Below are 24,243 nucleotides of genomic sequence, written 5' to 3'. Positions count from 1 at the left end.
ACATTGGTCGCTGTCGCTCTCCGTAGCGACCGCCGCCATTTGCGCCTATCGATAGCATTCATTCTCCGAGCTCCCAAAATTTTTCCCAGGTCGCAAACACCCAACGATGGTGAAGTCATATTTGTAAGTGAGGCACTCAAGGGTGTAGCATTTTCCCCCCGAAAGTATTTTCTGTGTACTGACTTCTTCAGTAAATTCGAGCATTCGAAGACTTTCGGGCTCATTGCGTCCGGCTCGTCGAATGCGATCTGGGCCCGGGACGATGAACTCGCGGGTTCCGCACGTCGAACAGGCTTTGGGCGAGCCTTCGTGGGCGCGAGTGAGGAAGTTCTCTGTTGGGACATTAAGAAGGGTGAACTACTGGGCAGATGGCACGATACGTCTTGCAAGGCACAGGTCACGATAATCACGCAGAGCAAAACGGATGAGGATATTTTTGCGGTCGGGTAAGTTTTCTCACCGTGGTAGGATTTTTGTATGCTACCTTACTAATTCGGCCGTCGCTTTGTGATATAGTTATGAAGACGGCAGTATTCGTATCTGGGATTCACGGACCGAGACGGTGATTATTTCCTTCAATGGCCACAAGTCCGCCATCACTCAACTTGCCTTCGATAGCACAGGGGTCCGCCTCGCAAGTGGTTCGAGAGACACGGACATCATTGTATGGGATCTGGTTGCGGAAGTCGGACTTTTCAAACTGCGCGGACACACCGATCAGATTACGTCGCTCCATTTCCTTACCCCGTCCATTGAATTGCTCAATGAAGCCGGTCTCAGTGAGCATGCGGGTTTTCTGTTGACGACTGGAAAGGATGCTCTCATCAAAGTATGGGACTTGGCTGCACAACACTGCATCGAAACACATGTGGCACAGTCCAACGGCGAGTGTTGGAGTCTGGGTCTCTCGCCCGACCAGAGTGGTTGTATTACGGCAGGAAATGATGGAGAACTGAAGGCCTGGTCGATTGATGAGAGTGCTATGATTCACATTTCCAAAGAGAAGGTCGGCTCGGAGGGACAGAAGATCTTGACGGACCGGGGCACGTTTTACCGAAATGGAAAGGACCGCACAATCGGAATCAGCTTTCACCCTCGAGCGGACTACATTGGAATCCACGGATCTGAGAAGGCAGTCGAGATTTGGCGCATTCGCTCGCAGACCGAGGTGCAAAAGAGTCTGGCTAGGAAGCGCAAGAGGAGAAAGGAGAAGGACGCGCAGCGCGCAGCTGACAAGGATGGAGCAGCTGCTGAGGATGCCATTGAGAAATCAGAGGACGCCTCATCTGCGCCTGTCTCGGAAGTCTTTGTTCCTCACACTATCGTACGCACTGGCGGTAAGGTCCGGTCCTTTGACTGGATTCGCACGAAGTCAAGTGGAAGTCTGCAACTTCTGGCCGCGACCACAAACAACCAACTCGAAGCTTACAGCGTTGTGACCGCGAACAAGAAGAACAAGGATGAGGAGGAGCCGGACTACAGCCGGAACTTGGCAGTCGACATCCCCGGCCACCGCACCGACATTAGATCTGTTGCATTGAGCTCGGACGATCGGATGCTGGCGTCTGCCTCCAACGGCAGCCTCAAGATCTGGAACGTCCGGACCCAAAGCTGTCTGCGTACTCTTGAATGTGGCTATGCTCTGTGCTCTGCTTTCCTTCCTGGTGACAAGATTGTTGTTGTCGGAAACAAGGATGGCCAGCTTGAGGTTTTCGATATCGCCTCATCGACCCTTCTGGATACGATCAAAGCGCACGACGGGCCGGTCTGGTCCATTCAAGTCCATCCTGACGGCAAGTCTTTGGTGAGTGGTAGTGCCGACAAGTCTGCGAAGTTCTGGAACTTCCAGGTGGTTCAAGAAGAAATCCCGGGTACCAAGAGAACAACCCCCCGACTCAAGCTGGTGCACACGAGAACGCTTAAGGTTTCGGATGACATTCTTAACGTTCGCTTCTCCCCTGATGCTCGGCTGCTGGCTGTTGCGCTTCTGGACAACACGGTCAAGGTTTTCTTTGTTGACTCCCTCAAACTCTTCCTCAACCTTTACGGCCACAAGCTGCCTGTTCTCAACATGGATATTTCTTGGGACAGCAAGCTGATCGTCACGTGTTCGGCCGATAAGACCGTTCGTATCTGGGGCTTGGACTTTGGTGACTGCCACAAGTCCTTCTTGGCCCATGAGGACAGTGTCATGGCTGTTGCTTTCGTTCCGAACAACAAGGATGGTAACGGGCACAACTTTTTCAGTGCTAGCAAGGATCGAGTGATCAAGTACTGGGACGGTGACAAGTTTGAGCACATCCAAAAGCTGGCCGGTCACCATGGTGAAATCTGGGCTCTGACTATTAGTCATTCAGGTGATTTCATCGTCACCGCTAGTCATGACAAGAGCATCCGCACCTGGGAGCAGACTGACGAGCCTTTGTTCCTTGAGGAAGAGAGGGAGAAAGAACTGGAAGAGATGTACGATAACAACCTGATGGCGTCCCTGGATCAGGACGAGGATGGCCAGGACGGAGAGAAGGCTGAAGCCGTTGACGCTGGTAAACAAACTGCGGAGACATTAATGGCAGGTGAAAAGATTATGGAGGCATTGGATCTGGGTATGGAGGACTTGGAGGTTATGCGCCAATGGCGCGCTCTCAAGGCCAGACAGCCTAACGCTGCACCCCCACAGCGCAATGCCCAGTACATGGCTCTGAACAACATTTCAGCAGAGCGGTATCTCCTGAACGTCGTTCAGAAGATCCCCGCAGCTGCGCTTCAAGACGCTCTGCTTGTCCTGCCCTTCTCAAAGGTGCCTGCTCTCTTCACGTTCCTCAATATCTGGGCTAGTCGCGAGTGGAACATCCCCCTTACCTGCCGTGTGCTGTTCTTCATCCTGAAAACTCACCACCGCCAGATCGTCGCTAGCAAGATGATGAGGCCGATGCTGGACGGTATCCGATCCGCACTGCGCAAGGTTCTGGCTCGTCAGAAGGACGAGATGGGCTTCAACCTGTCGGCTCTGCAGTTCGTCGGCCAACAGATCCAAGAACAAAGCACGAAGGATTACATCGACGAAGCCGCTTACGAGGAGCAGGAGAGGCAGACGGGCACGGGCAAGAAGCGGCAGTTCATGAGCATTGCCTGATTGCGCGTGGGCCAGCAATATATACCTACCTGTATTACACATGCATCTGACTGGCGTTGAGACCTGAGAATTTTTCTGTTTTGGATTGTTTGGCTACGAAAAGTTTTATACCTGGAGTTACACGTTCGCGAACGGCTTCGATACAATGTAAATCGATATAGAGATATGTCAAATTATGAAACGATCCGTCAATAGCTTCCAACATGACACTAGACAATTGTATTCCATCTATCTCTATTTAACTACTTAAGATATCGACCAGAACTTCGTCGAAAACCTATGAAAAATCTGTTAGCACAAATACCCAACAGATTGGCAGTCACACATCTAGCGGACGAAAATAGTCAAATCCAACCCAAAACCGAGAGGAACAGACTAGAACCAAATCACAACCATGAAAACACCACTCAGCAGAACCATTATAAGCATCGACGACAGTGAACATCCCTATTTTTTAGGGGTCCCTGCCATTCCTCTTCCGGCTCTTCCTAATATACCGGTTCATAGAAAAATTCTCATCATATAGGTGTAGGTTGTGAAAGTGCTAATTGGTTCTACCCCTCGGGGTTTTGGGTATGGAGCTGCATTGAAGGGAAAAAAACAAGGTAAAATTGGTATGCATACCTGAGCTATTGTTAGTCGTGTAGTGTGATAGTGTCGAATTGTGACGAAATAGCACGCGACCCGAACATTAGAGTCAAGCTGAGAGAGAGAAAGTAGCTCCAGCTGTGCGAAAAGGAAAGTGGGAGAAAATGAAGAAAATGGGGAGAAGCTATTTTTCTTCGGCGGAAGTGTTGCGCCGGGGGCAGAGTGGGTGAGTCAGTACTTAGTCAGCTGGTTATTAGCTTGGGTCGCTTCAGCCTGGCATACTGCCACACCACACCGCCAAACTTTTATACAGACTCTGGGATGAGTTTTTGGGAGCTGTATGTTTCCAAAATCCGCTAAATCCGAGGTTTTTTCATCGAGGTTCATTAGTTTCTGCCGTCTCTGGCGGTCAATAAAGCGGTAGGGGTAATTGCTGTTGCCTAACACTTTGTGTTATGGAGTATGCAATTAGTGGCCCTGAGCGATTCTAAATCCAGTAATTGATGATAAAGCTTATCGGTACTATGATACATGGGGAATTTTTCAGTTATTCATTTGTGAGGTATGAGGTATCAGTGTTCAATTACGCTGATATTCTCTACTTGATGTCTGATCTATAAGTTGGGTTGCGGGGGATACTCAGCAGTCAAGGCATACTGTGGTACGGAGTGCTGGTTACTATATGAAGGGCACTCTTTGTATAGATTGAAGTTGTATAGATTGAAAGTGTAAAGAGCTCTCTGGGTGGCCCGGAGCACTCAGGAACTATTATGCTCGACTGCTGCTATAGGAAGGTATTCCCCAGCGAAGAAAGACTAGAGGGGGTTGATTTCCGTGTTGACGTCTCTGGAACGTTACAATTAGATCAGTATGTTATGTGTCTGGTATACTAGCTGGCTGAAGAGTAACATGTCCTCTATACATATATCTTACGCTGTTAGATCTATGTTCCATTAGTATGGACAGTCATGAAGCTGGCTTCGAGATTGAACCTTACATCAATATGACAAAATAATCTTATATTGGAAAGAGAATAAATACAGAATGTACTAGGTTTAATTAAACGCATCTATGTCTAAGATACTATAAAAGGCTATCTAAGCCGTATATCAAGTGTCTACCTGTATGTCGGTTGAGATCAGTCATTCTAGTAATGAAAAATCTATGGAATCAAGGGCATACTACTTACATAACCATGCCATGCATCAAGCAGCTGCACCAGGTCAAAGAACAATTCGATAAACAAACAAACAATATCTACCAGTCTCATTGCAGTACCAGCTGATCCGAGAGAACAGTCTTGGCTTGATGTCATCATATCTATCGACTACCAATCCCTACGAGGCTATAATGAAGTATGTGGGGAGTCACACAACAGCAGCTGGAGAATGCAAGGAAGATCAAACATGAACATCTCTGACCAATTGATATCTGCCATACATTATCGTCCTGCATTAGCTTATGTGTATTCTGACGTGTTGGGTAGCGTTGCCCTTGGGCCCCCTTCCGTCATTGTCGAGGTATATCAAGATGGAGTCACGCTCCCCCACATCTATCCTCTATCTTCAGCTCCTCATCACCTCTTCTCTTGTAGACTCAAAGTAGCTAGAAGCACCGAAGACCCATCATGCCCACCCAGGAATTCTTCAATCGCGTCCCTCCATTCCCTTCCAATATCCCCGTCGCAGAAATACCATCGATATCATTCAAAGACCTCGCAAATGCAAGCACCACCGAGTCAAAGAAACTATTCCAAGCCTGTCGAGAACTCGGAATATTCTCCCTCGACCTTCGAAACTCCGGCACAGGAGAGCAATTACTCAAAGATGCAGAGACGCTGATGAACCTCACCACCACCACTCTAAGCCTGGATCGGCAAATCCTGGATAAATTCGCTTATAATCCCCCTCACAACATCGCAGGGTAAGTCTTAAGCCTACTTCTTCCTAGATTTATAGGGTAATAGCCAGCACATGCATCTGAAACTGGAATGAATGCAGATACAAACGCTCCGGCAAACTCCGCACCGCCGACGGCAAGCTAGACAGCATGGAAACATACAGCATAAGCCAAGACGACATGGTAGGCAACGTTCCTCCACGCGAGAACCCCGAGCCCATCGAACACCACCGTACCGAATGCCGGGCTTTTTTCGAGCACGCCCGTACTACACTCGAAGTCATCTACGCCCACCTCGAGGAGAACCTGGGCCTCCCGCCTGACACATTAGCTGAACGCAGCGCCCTAAACAAGCAGTCTGACACTTTTGCACGACTACTTGTCAATTGGCCTCAGACCAAGAACACTACTAACTCCGAGAGCAAAGAGCCCCAGGTAACGCTAGGTGGCCACGCCGATATGGGCGCCCTGACAATGCTGTTCAATGTCTCGGGTGGGCTGCAGATTTTGCCAAAGGGGAAGGAGAATGTGAATGAGAATTGGGAGTATGTTCGTCCGAGACCGGGGTGTGCGCTGATTAATGTGGGTGATTCTTTGATGAAATGGACGGGAGGTGTGCTGCATAGTGCTTTTCACCGTGTTGTGACGGCCCCTGGGGAGCAGGGAAGTGTGGCGCGTCAGAGCGTGGCGTTGCTTACGAGGCCGGATCGGTCTGTCACTATGCAGAGGATTAAGGGGAGTGCGTTGATTCCGCCATTGAAGGAGGGTGAGGTTGATGATGATCGGTCCGCGAGTGACTGGATTATCTGGAAGATTACAAAGGGGGAGTTGAGGGTGCAAACGGCGGAGGAGAAGCAGGTGGCTGCTACTGCTTGATTTTGTCGAGAGATAGCTTTGCTCTGCTGGATTTTGACAGTTCAGTTGAGGATACAGTGGACTTTATATCGTGCTGTGGGGGGTTCAGATAATCTAAAGCCGTCTCAGCAGTGACAATACACTTTGCACTATGAAAATAATACCTCGTAAAAGGTCATCATTCATGGGGATTTGCGAATATCAATACAACGGAAACGCCTTTCTTGCGCCAAACACCCACGCTCAAAATGCTATACCAATCATGATGCGCGCTTCATCAAGCCACAATTTGAACAAGTCCACCATTCGGTTTCCATGAAGGCTCCACAGCTATCACATAACCATCCGAGAGGACGCTTGTTGGCGTCCCGCTCGAGGGCAGCTAATGATTCCACAGCACGAGTCCGGTTTTTGAACCCCGTGTACCTGCTCGACGGACTCATGGACCTCTTGTTCTTTTTCACTGCTGCTGGTTTTGTCTGACTCGAACTGGCTGTAGCAGTAGGAGGGCCCGAAACAGACCTGGTGGTCGTTGGTCGCGGACGTTCTGATGCACACGCATCACAGCAAAGAAAGTTCGCTGGATTTTCGAGCGTGCACGTCGGACATGACCACGGCTTATCATACAGCTTATCATCTGAGACAAGGTCAATAGTCTCTGCAGGCTGCGAGGGCCCCCTCGGCCTGCTGTTCTCCGGAACAGGGGGCGGAGACAGCGTTGTCCGCGGACCAGCGGGATTATCATGACTCGGCGGAATGTAGGAAGGGCCATATCTCTCACGCTCTTCCTGTTCAATCAGATCAATATACGCTTCCATGATAGCTCGCTCATTGGCATCGTCTTCCTCCGCCTTCGTTCGGAAGCCATTCCTAGAGGCTTCCTCTGCAAGTTCGGCACTGTTGTCAGCGCCTGAGGCACAACCATTCGTCACTTCTATGCGCCTCTGTGCAGCATCTGCAATGACTCGGCGCATGTCAGTTCCGCGCAGGACAGGCGCACCCCCAAGTCGTCGTCCAGATCCAGCAGATAGAGACCGTCTCTGTTCCGCAGCTGCTCTGGCTACACGGCGTGCTTCATCGACAGGCATTTTCCGCCCTCCTAACCGTCGTCCTTCAGAAAGGAACCCTTCTCCCGTGTAGCCTTTCATGACAAGCTCTTCATGCTCATCCCGTAGCTGGTTCCAAAGTGCATGAAACTGCTGGTTATGCGGTCCATGCACTATATGACATAGCCTATTCAAATCATCGTCAACCACTGCTCTTCCTCAAGCAGAAAAGACAAAAGGACTACGTGATGGAAGAGAGTGTGTCAACTTACTCATGAAGCATCGTATCCACTACCTGCTCGATAGGTAAGAACTGGCGCTGATCAGAAGGATACCGCAGCCGTAGACAAATCTTCTGGCCCGCATTGACATTCAACCCAAGCAGGTTCCGCTGATGGGGATAGAATTCACATAGCGTACCGACTTTCCAGTCTCGTCGTCGCATGATGGGTTTTACCAGGGAAGCGACCTTCCGGAGAATCAATAACGCCTCCGATTCCCGCGGTCGTTGCTTTTCATGCTGGTATTCAAAAATGAGTGGGTCTATTTCGCGCATGGTGGCGATCCTGGAGACACAACTTCAAGATCACGCTATGAAGATAAGATGGTAAAAAATGGTAAAAAATGATTTCGAGGAGCCCTGAGGAGAAGTGACTTGATTCCAACAGAGGCGGAAACAGATCTAAATGCAGATGCTTGCTACCGCCTCCACCAGATATGATATTCCACGCTTGGACTGCGTCAGTGAGCGGAAAACGTGTCCCAACCGGATAGTAACACGCTGAGATAAATGAAAGACATGACCCCAAGCGACAGAGGGGGTAATACGATGATGATGGTCAGGGGGAAAGAATCATTTGGAAAGAAAGGAACTGAGTGCCACTCCGAGTCGATTGCTAATCCAGGCATCCAGGCATCCAGAAATCCAGGAACCGGAATCACGTGGATATGTGCCTGAGGCTGGGATGGCCAATCGGGTAGTTGGCCACTCAACGACTTTAATACTAATTAACGAGAATTTTTGATCCTCTTGATAGTAAGTACAATATGAGGTGTAAATTATGTGGTCAGATGGTAGTGTTGCTTGGGTGTACTATCATGGATATGCTTGGAGTTGAGGAGCGTGTCTCCCGCTCGATATAGTCCACCGGTATAATCTATTGATGGTTTCACATAGCATTAGCGAAATTACAACAAGTTATATGAATAAATTATTCCAAGAAGATGTAGCATGTAGCTGTTGCGGAGCTATGTAAGTAGGTTGAGTAATTTAATGTTCTTATATCATAAAGTAAAGTATTGAGTGAGACTGCATAGTAACTCACCCGAGAAGTTCTCAATGTAGGGGTATAGTTGACAATTCAAGATAGCTAAACAAGGTATCTATGAAATACAGTGGCAAGAGTACACTGAAAGAACTAGTTGGTGCTTTGAGATGTAGGATGTATTACGGCCACTTTGCATCATTTTCCCTGTTATGTCCTTACAAGTGCTCCAACTTCCTCAACCACCGCCCTCATCTAGAACACCGCAGTAAGCAATGCCCTCATGTACCCCACTCAGGAGATCCAACATGGCTAGAGGATCTGTCAAAAGAGCGAAACATTTAATCTCAGCCCAGTCAAAGCCCCAAGCAAGTCCTCCCAGATCTTATCATTCAAAACAGTTCTCCCCAACAACCATCCAGGTCCACTTCATCAGTAACACTGCAGTGAACAACGATCCTGTAATCTGCTTTTTCCAGATATTCACTACAAGCTCTCTCCGCCGCTTCCTAGAACCATTTATATTCTCTTCTATTCTTTCCTCCTAACAATCTTTCTTCTCTCTCCTCAGAGCTCTTCCTTCTTCTCCATCTTCTCAACTGCGCACATATTCAGATACACAGAACCTCCAAGCTCACCAACTAAAACCACCTCACAACCAGTTCAACTCCAAAGTAGAACAATGACTCGCTGGACCGATGAGAACAAGGCGACTGTATGTCCCTCCCCAAACCACATCCCCAAAACACACATCCATACAATATCTACATACACAGGTCACACTAACATTTCACCTCACCAGCTCCTCCGCCTCATCTTTGAGACTCAGAATTTCCAGATCGATCTCGACAAGATCGTCGATGCCTGGCGTAAGTATACAACTCACCCCACCCATCCACCTGCACACACACACAATAACCCCCAGTCTCATCACTAACCACACCGACCCCACAGCCGGAGACGACAAGCCCACCGGCAAAGCGCTCAGCGAACAGCTGGGTAAATACCGCAAGCCTGGTAGCTCCATAACCTTCCGGTTCACCAAAGCCAAGCGGGCTGCTCCTGGTGGATCGGGATCATCTGCACCTAATACCCCTACTCCTAAGAAAATCCGAAAGACCAATGAAAAGACTAGCAAGGTGAAGGCGGAAGTACCGTCTTCTCCTGCTCCTGTGCCTAAGATTAAGGGCGAGAGTGTGGAAGATGATAAGAAGTTTCCCGAAGCTTAAGGGCGAAGGTGAAATAGTTCAGAAGAGGGAAAGATAGAAAGGAGTACCGGCTTACGGGCAGATTAGCTGGGAGGCTATGGTTCCATGAATAAGTTTAAGGAACTGGTATTAGGGTTGGGGTTGAGGAGTTAGCATGGAGTTGGGATTAAATAGGCGCATAGTTCATGTGGAATGGAATTTAGGGAGTTGTGGCACCTTTCCCCCTTCTAAATTAAATGGCCTTTGTAGCATGTTGATGATGCGTGTAGTAGTAAGATCAAACACGTAGGGCTCTATTTGTTTGTCCATGCTTCGGTCATGACCAGCAGAATGAAGCAAATATATCGTCGAGTTTGTAGGTTGGGTTCTCGGTATTCACGTATTCCGACCAGTCTACTAGTAACTACTTGATATTCCCTACACCTTCAGTCGGACCAATGCTCAGAGGTATATCAGTGAATATGTTCTCTACGTCGTGGATCATCTGCGAATATATATTCGATGCTGCGTTACTCAGTCGAACCAGTTCCTCCTAGTAAGTCATTGCGATTTATCAAAGGCCCGTCATTGTGCACGAAATTGTGGAAGGAGTTTCATAAACAGCAACGTGTGAGGGAAAAGCACGATATACTACCCTATATGGTCTATCAAAAATGGCCGACGGAATGTGCTGCGATGTTCCTGCAGATACAACGTGATCGGCTTCGCCAGGTGAATTCCCGATCCGAAACGGGCGCCAATAATCGCAGCTCACGGGGTTTGGTGCGGATCCGGACGGGAAATGCCCCCGGGCTCTGCATGGAGGGGGGCTCAACTGTGCTTCGCAGTCGCCTGCAGGATTCTTCTGCTATTCCCCAAAATCAACGTAAACGAAATCCAGGCCCGGAAGCGCCTTATAGTCGCATAACTTGAATCAACGCAAGGGAAAGATTATAATAGTAATGACTGCTGTATGAAGTGTCTGGATCTATGGTCAAAAGAAAAAATTTGAAGAAAATTCATCTATATTAAAATACGTATATCGATGTAATCATTCAATCAAACCCCTGGAACCACGGGTGATTTAAAGCCTCTGTGGCGCTGATGCGTGCTTCTGGACGTAGTTGCAACATGCGTTCCAGAAGGTCGACCCCCACAGGGTCTAACGACGGTATAATTTGTTGCAGACTTTGTGGAGAGCGAGACGGGAAGTCGTTTCTGTATTCGGGCAATTGACTGACGCCTGGCCAGGTGAGCTCGGTTGGTGTGCCCATAATATCGAAGATCTTCAACAATTGCTCTGCATTTGTTGTTCCAGCGAATAATGCAGAGCCTGTATACATCTCTGCCATGATGCATCCGACGGACCAGATGTCTATGCTGGTGTTGTACGTGCGACTTCCAAGAAGCACGTCTGGGGGACGATACCAAAGAGTGACCACGTCATTCGAGAATGTGCTGATGGGAATACCGACGCACGGCCCAGTCCAAAATCCGCAAGTTTTAGTCGCCCATCCTGGTTGAGGAGTAGGTTCTCGGGCTTCAGGTCTCGATGTAAGATGCCGTTCTCATGACAGAAAGAAACACCGCGCAGCAACTGATAGACAAAAGATCTTGCCGTAACGGTGTCAAGGGGGCTATTTTGAGTGTCAATGTAGCGCTTTAGATCCTGATCCATGTACTCAAAGACCAGCACCAATTTGTCTTCAACGTTTATCACATCGTGCAGGGTCAGGATGTTCTCGTGTGTGAGGCGTCTCAGCAATGAGACTTCCCGGATAGCCGTTGAAGGAGCGCCTTCCTCAGCGTCGAGATTGATTTCTTTCAAGGCCACCAATTCGTTTGTCTCGCGATTGCGTCCTTTATAAACCTGGAATTTAAGGTAAATACCCTGTCAGACACCACCAGCTGTTCCTCTCGATCAGGAATCCAAAGGATGGCCGAACGAACCGTTGCATATGTTCCCTGGCCCAGCTAACGTGATCATAATTAGCGACTAGGCTCACCAGAAACCCTCTATTTTCTCTTTCATCATTTCTCATCTAATAGGAACCACAAACCTTCTCCAGTTTCTTGAAAGAACCCTGATGAGACGATGAAAACATAATCTGAGGAGTGGCGGGGTTGGTAAAGGGGAAATCTTGAGTCTAAAGCTCGATAGCGGTACGGGTAGCAATCAAACTAACGAATGTGCTATATGCTTGGTCAATTTAAAAGTGCTGAGACATAGCATTGGCAGTTTACCAAGATGGGTACTCGGCCCAGTTGGTAAGCAGGGGCGTTCCCTTGTTTTTATACCGAGGAAGCTCCAGCATGGATGCTAAGGTGGAACGTGTATATTGCCCAATTGGACCATCGGTTCCCACCTCCTTCCCCTTTTCTGCGTGAACTTTTACGTAGCGTAAATGTGTCTGTCCTTTTTTTTCTTCTGTGTTGAGTTGTCCTTGGTGCGGATCAACCAGACGGCCACCTTACGAAAGCGAGAGACCGAGGGGCTTGCATGGGCAGGACAATATTGACATCACCAATCCGTACTCCCACCGATTAGCGGCTCATAGCAGGGCCAACTATCAGAAGGGATAGTACTTGGCAGGGCGACTAGATCTGGCCCCCGATAGGGTACCGAGCTAAGCGTCAAGCACTCAGGAGGGGCATCCAATTGTTCTCTTACCATACAGACACGCTGTCAGAACACTGTGGGCGATCTCTAGTCTGTGGTTGGCCATCCCCAACTTAAACACAATTGGTTCGGCCGATGTAGACGGCGGCTAGATAAATAGGCTGAATGACTCGGCAGTGGCTGAGGCGCCCCGCAATCATTCGGTCTACATAGTAGGGATTGCATATCTTGGACAATGATCCACTCCGAAACATCGGTCAACTCTTCCGCACTGGAATTGCGGATTGGGTTCACTACCTAAGTAGAAAATAGTCGAACTCCCAATATCTGGCAATTTGATCAAGAGGCTTTCGAATGGCTATATTAGAAACTGGAAACGGTAATGTATCCCGTCTGGCAGTCACAAAGCAAAATCCCAATGCAGCTTTGAGGATAATCCACGACCCTTCAAACAGGGATGCTCGTGAGACAATCGCAAGTGTCCATGAGATCTACAACGGTGAGTAGCTTCCCCGTGAGCCCCTCCTTAATTGGCAGGAGTATATCGTGCCGCACTCTGGAGGCGGGAACTACCAGGGTTTTCTCGCTTTGCCGAGACATGCGATTATAGCACAGGCTTGTCGGAGTTGTCGGTTCCGGGAATGCTTGATAATGTTGTTTCATGTAGGCTGAAGGAGTACTCGGGAGCTCAAGACGTATATACTTCAGACGAATTGTGGCTCGGTTTTCGGGCGATTGTCAACACTATCTCGGCACGGGGCAGACCTGCTCCACACATGGCGATAGCAATAAGGCTGGAGAGCCTGATTCTATCCCGCCAAATACAATGCGGCTTTCTTATGTGTCACAGTCTTAGATGGTTGATCGACCATTGGGGACTGATCATGACTTATGATGAAGTGCTGACTGAGCGGACTATGCTTGCTGCCTCTGGATATCAGTCTAAAGGTCAAGCACGAAGGATTCCCCTTTGCTTTACATACATGGAGTATGACTGAGCGGTGTCATTCCTCTGCGATCTGCGTTTTCTTGGCTGGGTTAGCATAGTCTAAAACCTGGTGGGCCACCACTGCGAATACCTATTATAGTGAACGGATGATTTCTCTTCCGCGAACTTGCCTCAGTACTCTTGGCTTTCGACACGAGACCTTCCTTCTGTGAGATAATATAGAAAGACACTTAGTTCAGGGACATGCAAAGTGGTCCCCTACTCCGTACGGCTGGTGGAACTGGTTGATGGCGCAGGAGGCCATGAAAATTGCGCGATAGATATAATTCTGCACATTGCAAAGGTCACTTTCACAGAGCATAGAAACAAACATGACACATGGAGGCTGAGCTCGTGTCCCAGTACTATGCCACGGGCTATATATATACTTATACAACAGCTGCGTTCCAATTGCGCTTGGCAGCTCATTGTCACAAACTAATAGGCTAGGCCAGTTGAGCTGAGCCCAACCCATCTTTGAGAAATACAATTATACAGAATGCTGGACCAATCCCTCGCCGGGAAATACAGCAGAAATGATAATCGTTACTGTGATATAGAAGAGCAACTAATGGGTGTGTTGTCCGGTTGAATGCGACAGACGGTGCGCTTAGCCTACTGACAAAATATTTGGATTATGAAGTTAAAATTGAGAGGTATCTTCAACAAGTTGGCCGGATGGTGTAGTTGGTTATCACGTATCGTTAACACCGATAAGGTCCTGGGATCGAGCCCCAGTCTGGTCATACTTTTTTCCTCCCCATCATTTTTTTTCATTTATTAGACGGAGACACAAATAAATAATATATGCTAAATTTACAAAATACACAGTACCATCTCTATGATGGGAGGTTCTTATTTGTATGATCCCTACAGAATACTCTGATTGTTCCTGTCTTTATTGGTTTCCTAACCATAGCTACTATAACATGCTTGGATGCTAAAATCACACTGGAATCTCGTCAACCCATCGTGTATTCCCAGAGACGTCTGTGGGCCCCTCACCCCGTGTTATGTTTGAATGTAATTTAATTTCACAGACAAGTCGCTTGTTCCTCGAGTCGTTGGAGTAGTATGGATTGCTCTCATGTGTCCGGACTTCCCCAACACGACAATAAGATTGCAGGAATCGGCTTATTGTCTCACTAGGGCTCTCTCGATAGCTAGAAGCACTGAGGATTCTATATTTGCATTGATAGTAAAGTGGAGTTTCTTGGATGCAATTCAGTCGCAGTCTTATTGTACCCTCTTGTCCGTGTGCCATTGACATGGGTCTCTTGGCTTTGGCAATGCTCTGATATTTTAGATAGCCATAATATTACTAGTTTGACAGCTTCTCATGCATTGTTACACTCGTTGTACTCATTGGTTTCATTTTAAGACTTCTACTACTACTGAGTGGTTGCAGACTTGAAATGACAGTAATATATAGTAGCCAAATCAATGACATATCGACACGGCTATCGTCGGTGTTCCAACCCTATCTTTCGGAACTTCAAATGCATCAGTTCAGCGCATTGTGAACATTGCCAGGCCCCTTACGACCCATCATATGCTTGTTGCATACAGTGCAGCATTCACATCAACGGTGCAGCCGTATAGATTCGGGCGCTCCAATAGGGCGGAAAGGCTCATGTGACCCGCCCGCCGATAAGAATCGGATTCTTCATTGCCGGCGAATCTTCATCAACCTCTTTATCTCAGAAAGCTCGGGTTCCTGAGCAGACAGCATCATCATGACTAGTGACGACCAGTTTTTCTTCGACTACGTGAGTTGGTAGCATGCGCCCTCTGCTCGCCGCTTTTGTACTGACGCTTTCCTCTTCTCCAGCTTGCCTCGATACCGCATGACGTAAGGAGATATTCTCTCCAAGTCGCCGAGTCGATCGACCGACAAGTGGACCACGCAGCCAACGCACTCCGCGATACCCTCTCCAGCCAGTCATGGCTACCTACTTCCGTTCGGCCCGTATCCAGAAACCGACCCAGTCCGCCCATACCGCGAGGATTCGTTGATCGCGTGCACACTTGGTTCTTGCGCAACCGGGCATGGAGTGCTGCCATCATCGCGTTCTTGGGCACCAGTTGTGTGTTGTATTATGGGAATAAGAAACTGAACGGAAAGCGACGGAGAGCCAGGCGAGCTGGAAATGGAGCCCGGAAGGAAATAGTGGGTATGGATACCTCCTACTTTTTCTATACTTCGCAGTCTAATCATTGGAACAGTCGTCGCCGGGTCGCCTCATGAGCCGATGACCAGAGCGATCGCCGCCGATCTGGAACGTCGAGGTTACATAGTCTACGTGACAGTCACATCCGCAGAGGAGGAACATATTGTGCAGTCGGAAAACCGAGCAGATATCAAAGCCCTCTGGCTGGATCTCTCAGCCGTAAGCGCAATCAACCGCCTCGCGGGAATCTAGCGCCAAACTGACAATATCGATTTGAACAGACACCCTCCTCACCTTCCGAAATACATCCCTCCCTTAATGAGATCTACTCCCTTATTTCTCGACCTCAGTCGCCCATGGCCGGTGTGCCCCCGCACACCTGCCAACTAAGCGGCCTCATCCTCGTGCCCTCTCCGAACTACGCCTCCGGCCCCGTGGCCACAATCCCACCTTCTTCCTGGATCGACACCGTCAACACCCGTCTTCTCTCTCCCATCCTCACAACCCAGATCTTCCTCCCTCTCCTCACCCTCCGCAACTCCAACAGCACCATCGTCGTCGCCTACCCGTCCATTTCCTCGTCCCTTTCTGCTCCCTTCACCGGACCCGAAGTCGCAACCACTCGCGCCCTGTCAGGGTTCGCAACCTCCTTGCGCAGAGAACTCAGCCTCCTCCAACAGAACAACATCGACGTTGTGGAACTCAAGCTCGGTAACATCGACCTGGGTTCGCAGTATCGCAACGCCCAGAGTCACATCACTGGCACGGAAGCCCTTGCCTGGAGTGTGCAACAACGATCTCTATACGCCTCGCAGTATCTCAACAGCATCGAACAGCGACCAGCTGCATCCGCCGGGCCTAGCACGATCCGCGGCTCGCCAGCCCGGGCTCTACACTACGCTGTCCTGGACGCACTAGACCCCCCATCGAAGGATATCTTCGGCAGAAGGGTGGCCAAGAACTCGGTCATCTATGTCGGCCGGGGAGCACGGACGTACCACTTCATCGGCGAGTGGGTTCCTGCTGGACTGGTAGGCTGGATGCTGGGGTTGCGGACCGGACAGCAAACACCCCCGGAGAATGGGAGTGGGGGTAGTAGTGAGACGAGCTGGGAGAAGGTTTAATGGTTTAAGCATATTAATTATGGGGGTTTCTGATACGGATTAGTGTTAAATGATATCATCTCATCTCTTCTTCTTTCTTCTAACGCGTCATATTGACACATTCCTTCTTGACTGCATCTCTTCTTATTCATAGTAAGTAGTTCCCATATGAGGGATCTTAAATGAACTATATGTAACATATACCTGTGGCTAAATCTATACGCATCTGTATCTGTATTATACAGTAACCCAATATTAATTAGTATAATAACCACTATACCCACCAACCCAACTCAATCCACAGGATATCATATTAACCATATCGCACCAGATTACACCCCGCACCATTTCCTCCTCAACTACCTCATAAGCAACTGAATGAACCAAGGGATTTGATAGATGAATGTCTCACTTCTCCTCCCTCAGCTCCTCCACTCCCATTTCCCCCTCAACATCACCCATCCCAGCACCCGCATAATCCCTATCATAGACGGACCTCTTCACCTTCCCGCCAGTCGCTCTCCGCCTCAACCAAATGGCGCACCACGAGAACAAGAAGAAAACGATGATGATCGCCAGAATGGCGAAACAGTAGCCCGCAACATGGCCACTCTTCTCGCCATGCGGACCGGGGTCAAGGAACGAGTACGTGTAGAACCCCTCAGTGTGGTAGGTGAGATAGGCGAGGGAGACGTAGAGAAGGAGGATGAAGATCAGCACGGTGAGACTGAGGAATGGGTGCGGGGCGGTGGTTGGGAGGATGATTTCTGATAGGGCGTAGACGGAGTTAAGGCCGTGTTGGGAGATCTGATTATATCATTAATATTGTTGTGAGATTTGGGGAAGATAGGGGGCGGGGGTAGTAGTAGGTGGAGGAGGGGTGTTTACATTCTGCCATCCGCTGAATGTCACGGTGTACCAAGGACCCGAGTAGAGGATTCCCCAGAAGACGACGGTCACGAGGAATGGGTAGGTAGTGACGGTGGTGTAGAAGAGGCCATGGAGAGCGCGAAGAGCGCGAGGCCAGCGGTCAAAAAGGACCGAATGGCCCTTCAGTGCATAGCAGGCCGTGTGGATGGAGGCGAAGAGCATGTAGAAACCTATTCCCCAGTAGGTCAGCCAGGTGAAGTAGCTGAAGCTCTCGCCGATTTCTGCACGGTCGCCATGAGTGCCGCTCCAACCCCAGATGAAGAAGATGCTGGTAAAGATGTAGAGGGAGATGGTGCCGCGGAGGATGGCGTAGGGGAGGGGAGGGAGAAGCCAGGAGGTTTCGTAGACGTGGGCACGGTCTCGAGAGGGATCGACGTGGAGGAGGTCGTAGAGGGAGCGGTTTCTCAGTCGGTTCAGCATGTTGAGAGGGCTCCACGCTTTGGGCTTGGCTGTCGCGGTGTCGCGTGTAGACTATATGGTAGTATAGTATAAGCGGTAGTATTTAGGGCTGTGTGTTCAGTTGTTTCATGGGGTGGTGATAGACATGGGGATCTGCTCGATGTGGAGGGGTGAACAAAGCGCAAGGGACAACGCGACCAGAGATGTTTTACAAAGAGATTGGGTGGAAGGTTTGTCCTTTGTGTCCCTGTCAAAATTCACACGCCCCCTCCCCTTCACATTAGTATTCTTCTCCTTAACGACTGATCATCTCGAGTTGATTAGGCTCATGCTGCTAAAACCTAAGCTTCGGCGGAGCGTCGCCGAAATACTCATTTAGTCGGCCTGCCGTGCGTCATGATTGGACAACCGGGAGTATGGTTGTCTCCGCTGCTCCTCCGTACCTCAATTAGCTCACGATAGGGAGAGTGGTCTGTGAGGTTGAAGAGATTTTTCATTTTCATTTTATTTGATTGTCCTTCCCATGGATGAGATCCGTTTTATGTCACTGGATGGAGACATTCCAACGGCTGTCGGTTCCCTTGCGCTATTGCCAGCCACTGAGTGTCAGGAACAACATTGGCTGCAGCAACATCCCTGTTCAATATTTTGACTGCTAAGCAAGTAGATAGTCAATCTTACGATAAGATCGAGCGGGGCTTCCTGCCGACATTCTCAGATTGCTCGACAGTAAGCAGTTGGTGATACCAAGCGCTGATCCGTAAGGTTCAATATGGATTTAGATGAGTGTCAGCCTTGGATAGGGCCACGATGAGGCCTACATATGTACCTCAGGCAGCTGACATTATTACTATTGATTATTGACGAGTCGATGTGGGCATACTCCGTAGAAAAGTCTAAGAAGAAGCTGGTCGGAGGTCCAGCGGTAGAAATCCCCGATGCTCCAGTGTTTAAATTGTCGCACCAATCATCACTGGCAAGCGATCGTTTTAGACTGTTTGGCGTTCCCGCAACGTTGTGCCTGATTCCGGACCAGCTGACAAAACGAGCACCTGCCCCGGGGCCAATTGTTGGGTCTTTAGGGAAGGGGACACGAAGAGAAGCATCATCAACACCATCGTCATCGAATAATGCTCATTCTTGGCGATGATGTGGGATGGCTAAGACTCCTTGACTTAGGCGTCCATGCTGAGGACGCGCACCCCCCTCAAGGTGCCACTTTTTTTTACCTGAGTGAACAATCTACAACATGTTTCGCTCAACAACAACAGGTCCAAGTAACGAGAACGCAGTCAGATGAGACATTTGTTCCGGATGGTGATCATCTTGCCTCAGACTGGTTTTGATTTTGCTGTTACCAGCGATGAAGATGACGGAAAGAAAGCGGAAAACATCTACCCAGAATCTTAGACAAGATCTACCTCCTTGCACCACACAGACCGGCTGGCTAGTCAACGGGCGACTATCGCAATAACAACACTAGCCGGGAGGGCACCATGGCAGAAGCGAAACGAACGGCGGTCGTTGGAGCAACAAATGGTACCTGAGAGGAAAGAACCCATGGGACGAGATGAACGAATCAGCAGCGGTTCTCAAGGTTGGGATACGAAAATTTGCAGGGGGTGGGAACTGGGAAGAAGCGAATATAAATAGCATCGCAGAGCCACGGTGCGGTTCAGACTCCACCGTCGACTCAGGCTGAACCACTAACCCGACAGACAGACTTACGATGGTCCAGAATGCTATTGCCTTCTAGAAGCTGGTCAAACCCATCGACAGACAGGCTTTCCCCGTGCTAGATAGAAAAACTCTCTTTGGTACCTTTGGGGGAGTCCGGGCATCAATAATCATCGATAAAGCGAACAATAGTAATGCAAGCCCCTGACTTCGCCCCGGTAAAATAAAAACGAAAGAAAAAAGGTGTAAAGATCCGCCTGCAGTTGGGTGGATGCCAAGACCGAGGAACTGTCAGCTGTCCGGTATGGGTATGTAACGGGGAAACGGCAACCCCTGAAAGAATGGGCCTGTGGGCGGGTGTATGGCACTGTCTGGCTCCAGCAAACGGGAGTGATTGGGGGGAAGACTGCATGGCACCCGTCGGTAATGGCGTTACCGTTCTTTTCTTCCCCTCCGCGTGGAGACGCCCAGAACGACGGTCCTTGTTTGGGGATCGTCAGGGCGTAAAGTAAAGTAAAGTAACGAAACCTCCTGCCTCGAACCTGATCAAATGGGCCAAAACGTCCTTCACACGCTCTTCCAGTTTCGCTCGCTTCAAACTCCCTCCTTCTTAGTCCCTTTTTCCATCTCTCTACCATCTCCCCCCCCCGCCTCCCTCCCTCTCCCCTCTTTCTCTCTTTCTCTCTCCTCTCCGCAATGCCAGTTCATGGTCTCCTTGTGTGACGACTCTTGAACTGTCAACTAGTTGATTGTTCAACTGCCTCTCACTCCATACTACTAATATAGTGGTAGGGGTAAGTAGTGACTGTTATCCGCCGGGGAAAACCATCACATTATCACACCACAATCCACACCAATTGGGTGCCGTTTCCCCTCCGGCTCTCTAGTACCGACCTCACCCATCCACATCCATACACCTATTAACTACTACTATCTACTGTTCGGAACTGTTCGTTCGCTTCTTTTCTCTTCCAGACCCTCTTGCTTATCTCCCTGGGGCTGTCATTCCTTTGTGTCTTCCGCCCCCTCCTTTTGTCCGCACTTGTCAGCTGTGCAGTGCTTCGAAGAACCGTTCTTGCGCGCCTCCGGCTTACCAGTGTGTGCAGAGCATCAAGCGCTGCCCGACTGTTCCCCCCATTCCAACTCCCGTCATCCCACATTCTTCATGCAACGCGATTGAACAATCGAGCCCCTCGCCTGTCCACGGTGGTTAATGATTTGATCGATTAAGACCCTACGTGTGGTTCCTGTTTTGACTCCGGAAAACGAAACCGAACATCTCTTTATCTTCGAAACAATTTGAGGAATCCTGAATCATAACCATGGCCTCCCGGCCCAAATTTGATCACCGCTCTCCCTCCCACGACGTCCTTCGCAGCGGGGCTCCGTCTCCACGCATTGAGCACTATGATGGTGAAATCCCTCCAGCGCTCTCTCCACTCGATGCCTTCGCTGCTCAAGGTCGACTCCTTGCTCGTCAACTGGAGGAATCGGCACGGAGGAACCGGCGCATGAGCAGACTGCCTCCGTCCAGTGTGGCTCGTTCGCTCTCGCAACCCCGTCCCGGCTATTTTCGATCCCCATCGTCGAGCGATTCTTCCACTGGCGCAAGAGGTCATGGTGGACGCAATGAACTGTCAAGACAACCTACGCAGAAGTTGAGCCCCGAGGTGGAGGAACCCAAATTTCGCCCGCAGTCTGAACATCCTCGTCTGAGTGCGGTATCGCACCTGACCAGCGAAGTGGGAGATTACCCCGAGGAGGACGAAGACACGACTCCGAAAAAAGAGCCGAGCGTGAACGCCCTTGACCTGCCACGCGCCGAATCACCCGAGGATGCCATGTCCTCACACAGCGCACCTGAAGCTCCGCCGGAAGGCCCTCCTCGGTTCTATGCTGTCTCCCCCACTGGCCTTACTCCGGGCGGCCCGCCCCCTTCGCTGGGGGTCTCGATGGTGGCACCGTCTCGGACCTCTTCGACTGATTCTGTCTCTCGCTTGAACATTCCCCCACGAGGCCTAGCACCCCCGGGATCGCCACTGTCTAGGCCATCGAGTAGTGCTCGAGCCGTACAGCCCGAAAGCTCCGACGATGACTACAGCAGCTCGAATGCCGGGTCGACGTTCTCAAAGCCCCGAAAGATGTCCGCCAGCAGCGCCGTATCACTGCCATACTCTTCGATGTCCTCTTCCATGACACGCTCGCATCCCCGATCGCCGTCTATGAGCTCCGAGACTTCGAACGCTGGCAATTATCTGCAAAGGCCCTATAATTTTTCACGTCCCTTGAGTCGGTCAAGCACAAGTCTCTCTGCCCCAGGTCCGAGGGCTTCGCCGGAACCGCCAGTTGCCAACTCGCAAGGCGCGCTAAATCGTGGACATAAGCCTAGTCCCATTGTGGTACCATCGCCATCGGACCTGCCGATCAACCCCAATGAAGACCCATCTTCTGCTGTTTCTTGCTACACCTATGCCAAGTACTCGCTGCCCCGGGGACGTGCGGTTTCGCGGGATTCGGTGGTCTTCTCCGGCCTCCAAACCCCTCATTTCGAGTGGCAGGAGCCTTTGTTCGAGAGCCCAACTCGGCACAGCACAGCGGGACCTCCGCAACCCGCAAGGACCCCGTCGCCTACCCCCTCTCTGCAGGCTTCAATCCACTCGAAGACGCGCTCAATGTATGAGTCTCCCGCTTCTGCTCGTCACTTGACGCCGGAGCCCCCTCTGCCTCAACAAAGCCCGTCATCTCCGGAAGTCAGACCATCTCCAGCGATTCCTGCCGAGCCTGAGCCCGAGCCCGAGCCTTCTGTTGCGGAGCCTGCACCTACCGAGCCTGTACCTACCGCGCCTGCACCTACTGATCCTGAGCCTACCGAGGTTGCTCCCACCGAAAATACTCCTACGGAACAACGGGAAGCAGAGGCCCCGAAGATAGACCACACCGATGCCACTTCCTCTGCAGGTTCTGAATCGACCGTTCGTCCGCAAACCGCGCGCACAAACACGACAACATCGGCTGTAATTACCGCGGATGAGCATGTGACCAAGGGTATCGAATGCCATGAAAGAGGGTCTTTGAATGAATCGACATATCACCTGCGCATTGCAGCCAAGCAGAACCATCCAACCGGAATGTTACTTTACGCGTTGGCTTGTCGACATGGCTGGGGTATGCGACCGAATCAACGGGAGGGTGTGCAGTGGTTGCGCAAGGCGGTGGATTCTGTTGGTATCGAATTGATGGACGATTCGAACCCAACCATTCCCGCTCGTGCCAAGGAGCTACAGAAGGCTTATCGAGCGCAGTTTGCCTTGAGTATCTACGAGCTTGGAGTAAGTCATCTGAACGGATGGGGTATCGAGCAGGACAAGTCCCTGGCCTTGCGTTGCTTCGAGATCGCGGGCCAATGGGGCGACGGCGATGCCCTAGCGGAGGCCGGCTTCTGCTACGCCGAAGGTATTGGATGCAAAAAGGACCTGAAGAAAGCGGCGAAATTCTACCGGCAGGCGGAAGCGAAGGGCATCAGTATGGTTGGGAACAGTTGGTAAGTTGCTCCACCGGCTCGGCTATGGTTGGGGTGGGTCTAACCCGGCTTTGATAGGATCTACAAGGACAAGTACATGGACGAGGAGTCCAGCTCGAACTCGCGTGGTCGGGGCCAGCCTGGCAGTACTCCCGAAAAGAAACAGCGCAGCAAATCCCGAACCCGCAGTCTTTTCCATCGCAAAAAGTCGGTTGCAACTGAAGCATAGACGGTTGTGCAGTACCCTCGTGGTCGACCCGAGGGCCTGTTTGCATCCGCCATCTCGTCAGCAAAAAGAAAGGCGAAAGGCTTGTTCTGCATTTGGTCTTGGCATGATTTTCCCTTGATATTCTTGTCCTTCCTCGACCATTCAGTGTTTCTGGTCAGTATCAACACGCACACTGTGCTGCCGATTGAGGAAGACTTTTCTATTCTACTTCGTTTCATTCGTTTGGACCCATCTGTGGGTTGCCGCTCTTCCCTTTTCTTTGCTTTTCCTTTTCCCCTTCGCATTTCGCGCTATTTATTCGCACCTTTCCTTTTTCTCCTTGAGCAGGCCTTGCTAGCTGCTCCACTCTTTGGATCACCGGGTCAAGTGGCTTCTCGCTTGACGTCTCGTCCCAATTTGCGGGCAGCGATATTCGTTTCTTGGATACCCATCATTTTCGAATCACTGTGTGATATTTCTTTTCTTCTCTTTTGGAATACAACCCTATTTCCCCCACCCTTCGTTCTGTGGTTCTTCCCTTCATAACCATTTTCATTTCTCCACTTGTTTTTTCTTACTTTTTCCCGTGGACACTCTCGTCCATGTTCGATCGTTGGGATTCTCTTCCATTCCTTTCTTTCTTTTGACTCCTGT

General features: G+C 50.1%; 9 protein-coding genes and 1 non-coding gene across 10 annotated transcripts; 6 read left to right on the top strand and 4 right to left on the bottom strand.

The window, feature by feature from the left end:
• Positions 1–106: 106 nt before the first annotated feature.
• AKAW2_20657A (snoRNA-binding rRNA-processing protein DIP2) lies at positions 107–3,133 on the top strand (the record flags this gene model as incomplete). The annotated part of the gene is made up of 3 exons (XM_041685394.1): positions 107–123; positions 192–446; positions 517–3,133. 3 exons carry the CDS (start codon positions 107–109, stop codon positions 3,131–3,133), a joined length of 2,889 nt encoding a protein of 962 aa, XP_041539483.1.
• Positions 3,134–5,348: 2,215 nt separating this feature from the next.
• AKAW2_20656A (uncharacterized protein) lies at positions 5,349–6,496 on the top strand (the record flags this gene model as incomplete). Its single annotated transcript, XM_041685393.1, has 2 exons — positions 5,349–5,644; positions 5,722–6,496. 2 exons carry the CDS (start codon positions 5,349–5,351, stop codon positions 6,494–6,496), a joined length of 1,071 nt encoding a protein of 356 aa, XP_041539482.1.
• A 239-nt stretch (positions 6,497–6,735) lies between these two features.
• AKAW2_20655S (metalloendopeptidase WSS1) lies at positions 6,736–8,077 on the bottom strand (the record flags this gene model as incomplete). The annotated part of the gene is made up of 2 exons (XM_041685392.1): positions 6,736–7,708; positions 7,794–8,077. The coding sequence occupies 2 exons, from the start codon at positions 8,075–8,077 to the stop codon at positions 6,736–6,738; spliced, it is 1,257 nt and encodes a 418-aa protein (XP_041539481.1).
• Positions 8,078–9,468: 1,391 nt separating this feature from the next.
• AKAW2_20654A (uncharacterized protein) lies at positions 9,469–10,015 on the top strand (the record flags this gene model as incomplete). Its single annotated transcript, XM_041685391.1, has 3 exons — positions 9,469–9,501; positions 9,589–9,655; positions 9,741–10,015. The coding sequence occupies 3 exons, from the start codon at positions 9,469–9,471 to the stop codon at positions 10,013–10,015; spliced, it is 375 nt and encodes a 124-aa protein (XP_041539480.1).
• A 1,013-nt stretch (positions 10,016–11,028) lies between these two features.
• On the bottom strand, positions 11,029–11,325 carry PHO85_2 (negative regulator of the PHO system; the record flags this gene model as incomplete). Its single annotated transcript, XM_041685389.1, has 1 exon — positions 11,029–11,325. One exon carries the CDS (start codon positions 11,323–11,325, stop codon positions 11,029–11,031), a length of 297 nt encoding a protein of 98 aa, XP_041539479.1.
• A 23-nt stretch (positions 11,326–11,348) lies between these two features.
• Positions 11,349–12,078, bottom strand: PHO85_1 (negative regulator of the PHO system; the record flags this gene model as incomplete). The annotated part of the gene is made up of 3 exons (XM_041685388.1): positions 11,349–11,843; positions 11,924–11,947; positions 12,034–12,078. The coding sequence occupies 3 exons, from the start codon at positions 12,076–12,078 to the stop codon at positions 11,349–11,351; spliced, it is 564 nt and encodes a 187-aa protein (XP_041539478.1).
• A 2,175-nt stretch (positions 12,079–14,253) lies between these two features.
• On the top strand, positions 14,254–14,327 carry AKAW2_t20016A. The gene has a single exon. It is a non-coding gene; the product is annotated as a tRNA-Val (tRNA).
• Positions 14,328–15,317: 990 nt separating this feature from the next.
• AKAW2_20651A (DUF1776 domain-containing protein) lies at positions 15,318–16,876 on the top strand (the record flags this gene model as incomplete). Its single annotated transcript, XM_041685387.1, has 4 exons — positions 15,318–15,350; positions 15,413–15,755; positions 15,808–15,971; positions 16,034–16,876. The coding sequence occupies 4 exons, from the start codon at positions 15,318–15,320 to the stop codon at positions 16,874–16,876; spliced, it is 1,383 nt and encodes a 460-aa protein (XP_041539477.1).
• Positions 16,877–17,263: 387 nt separating this feature from the next.
• AKAW2_20650S (uncharacterized protein) lies at positions 17,264–18,205 on the bottom strand (the record flags this gene model as incomplete). The annotated part of the gene is made up of 2 exons (XM_041685386.1): positions 17,264–17,662; positions 17,744–18,205. The coding sequence occupies 2 exons, from the start codon at positions 18,203–18,205 to the stop codon at positions 17,264–17,266; spliced, it is 861 nt and encodes a 286-aa protein (XP_041539476.1).
• Positions 18,206–21,183: 2,978 nt separating this feature from the next.
• On the top strand, positions 21,184–23,610 carry AKAW2_20649A (uncharacterized protein; the record flags this gene model as incomplete). The annotated part of the gene is made up of 2 exons (XM_041685385.1): positions 21,184–23,402; positions 23,460–23,610. 2 exons carry the CDS (start codon positions 21,184–21,186, stop codon positions 23,608–23,610), a joined length of 2,370 nt encoding a protein of 789 aa, XP_041539475.1.
• Positions 23,611–24,243: the final 633 nt, after the last annotated feature.

This window comes from Aspergillus luchuensis, chromosome 2 (assembly GCF_016861625.1).
Source record: "Aspergillus luchuensis IFO 4308 DNA, chromosome 2, nearly complete sequence".
NCBI lineage: Eukaryota > Fungi > Ascomycota > Eurotiomycetes > Eurotiales > Aspergillaceae > Aspergillus > Aspergillus luchuensis.
Note: the sequence above shows the minus strand (reverse complement) of the source record. Positions and strands in the feature narration are given on the sequence as shown.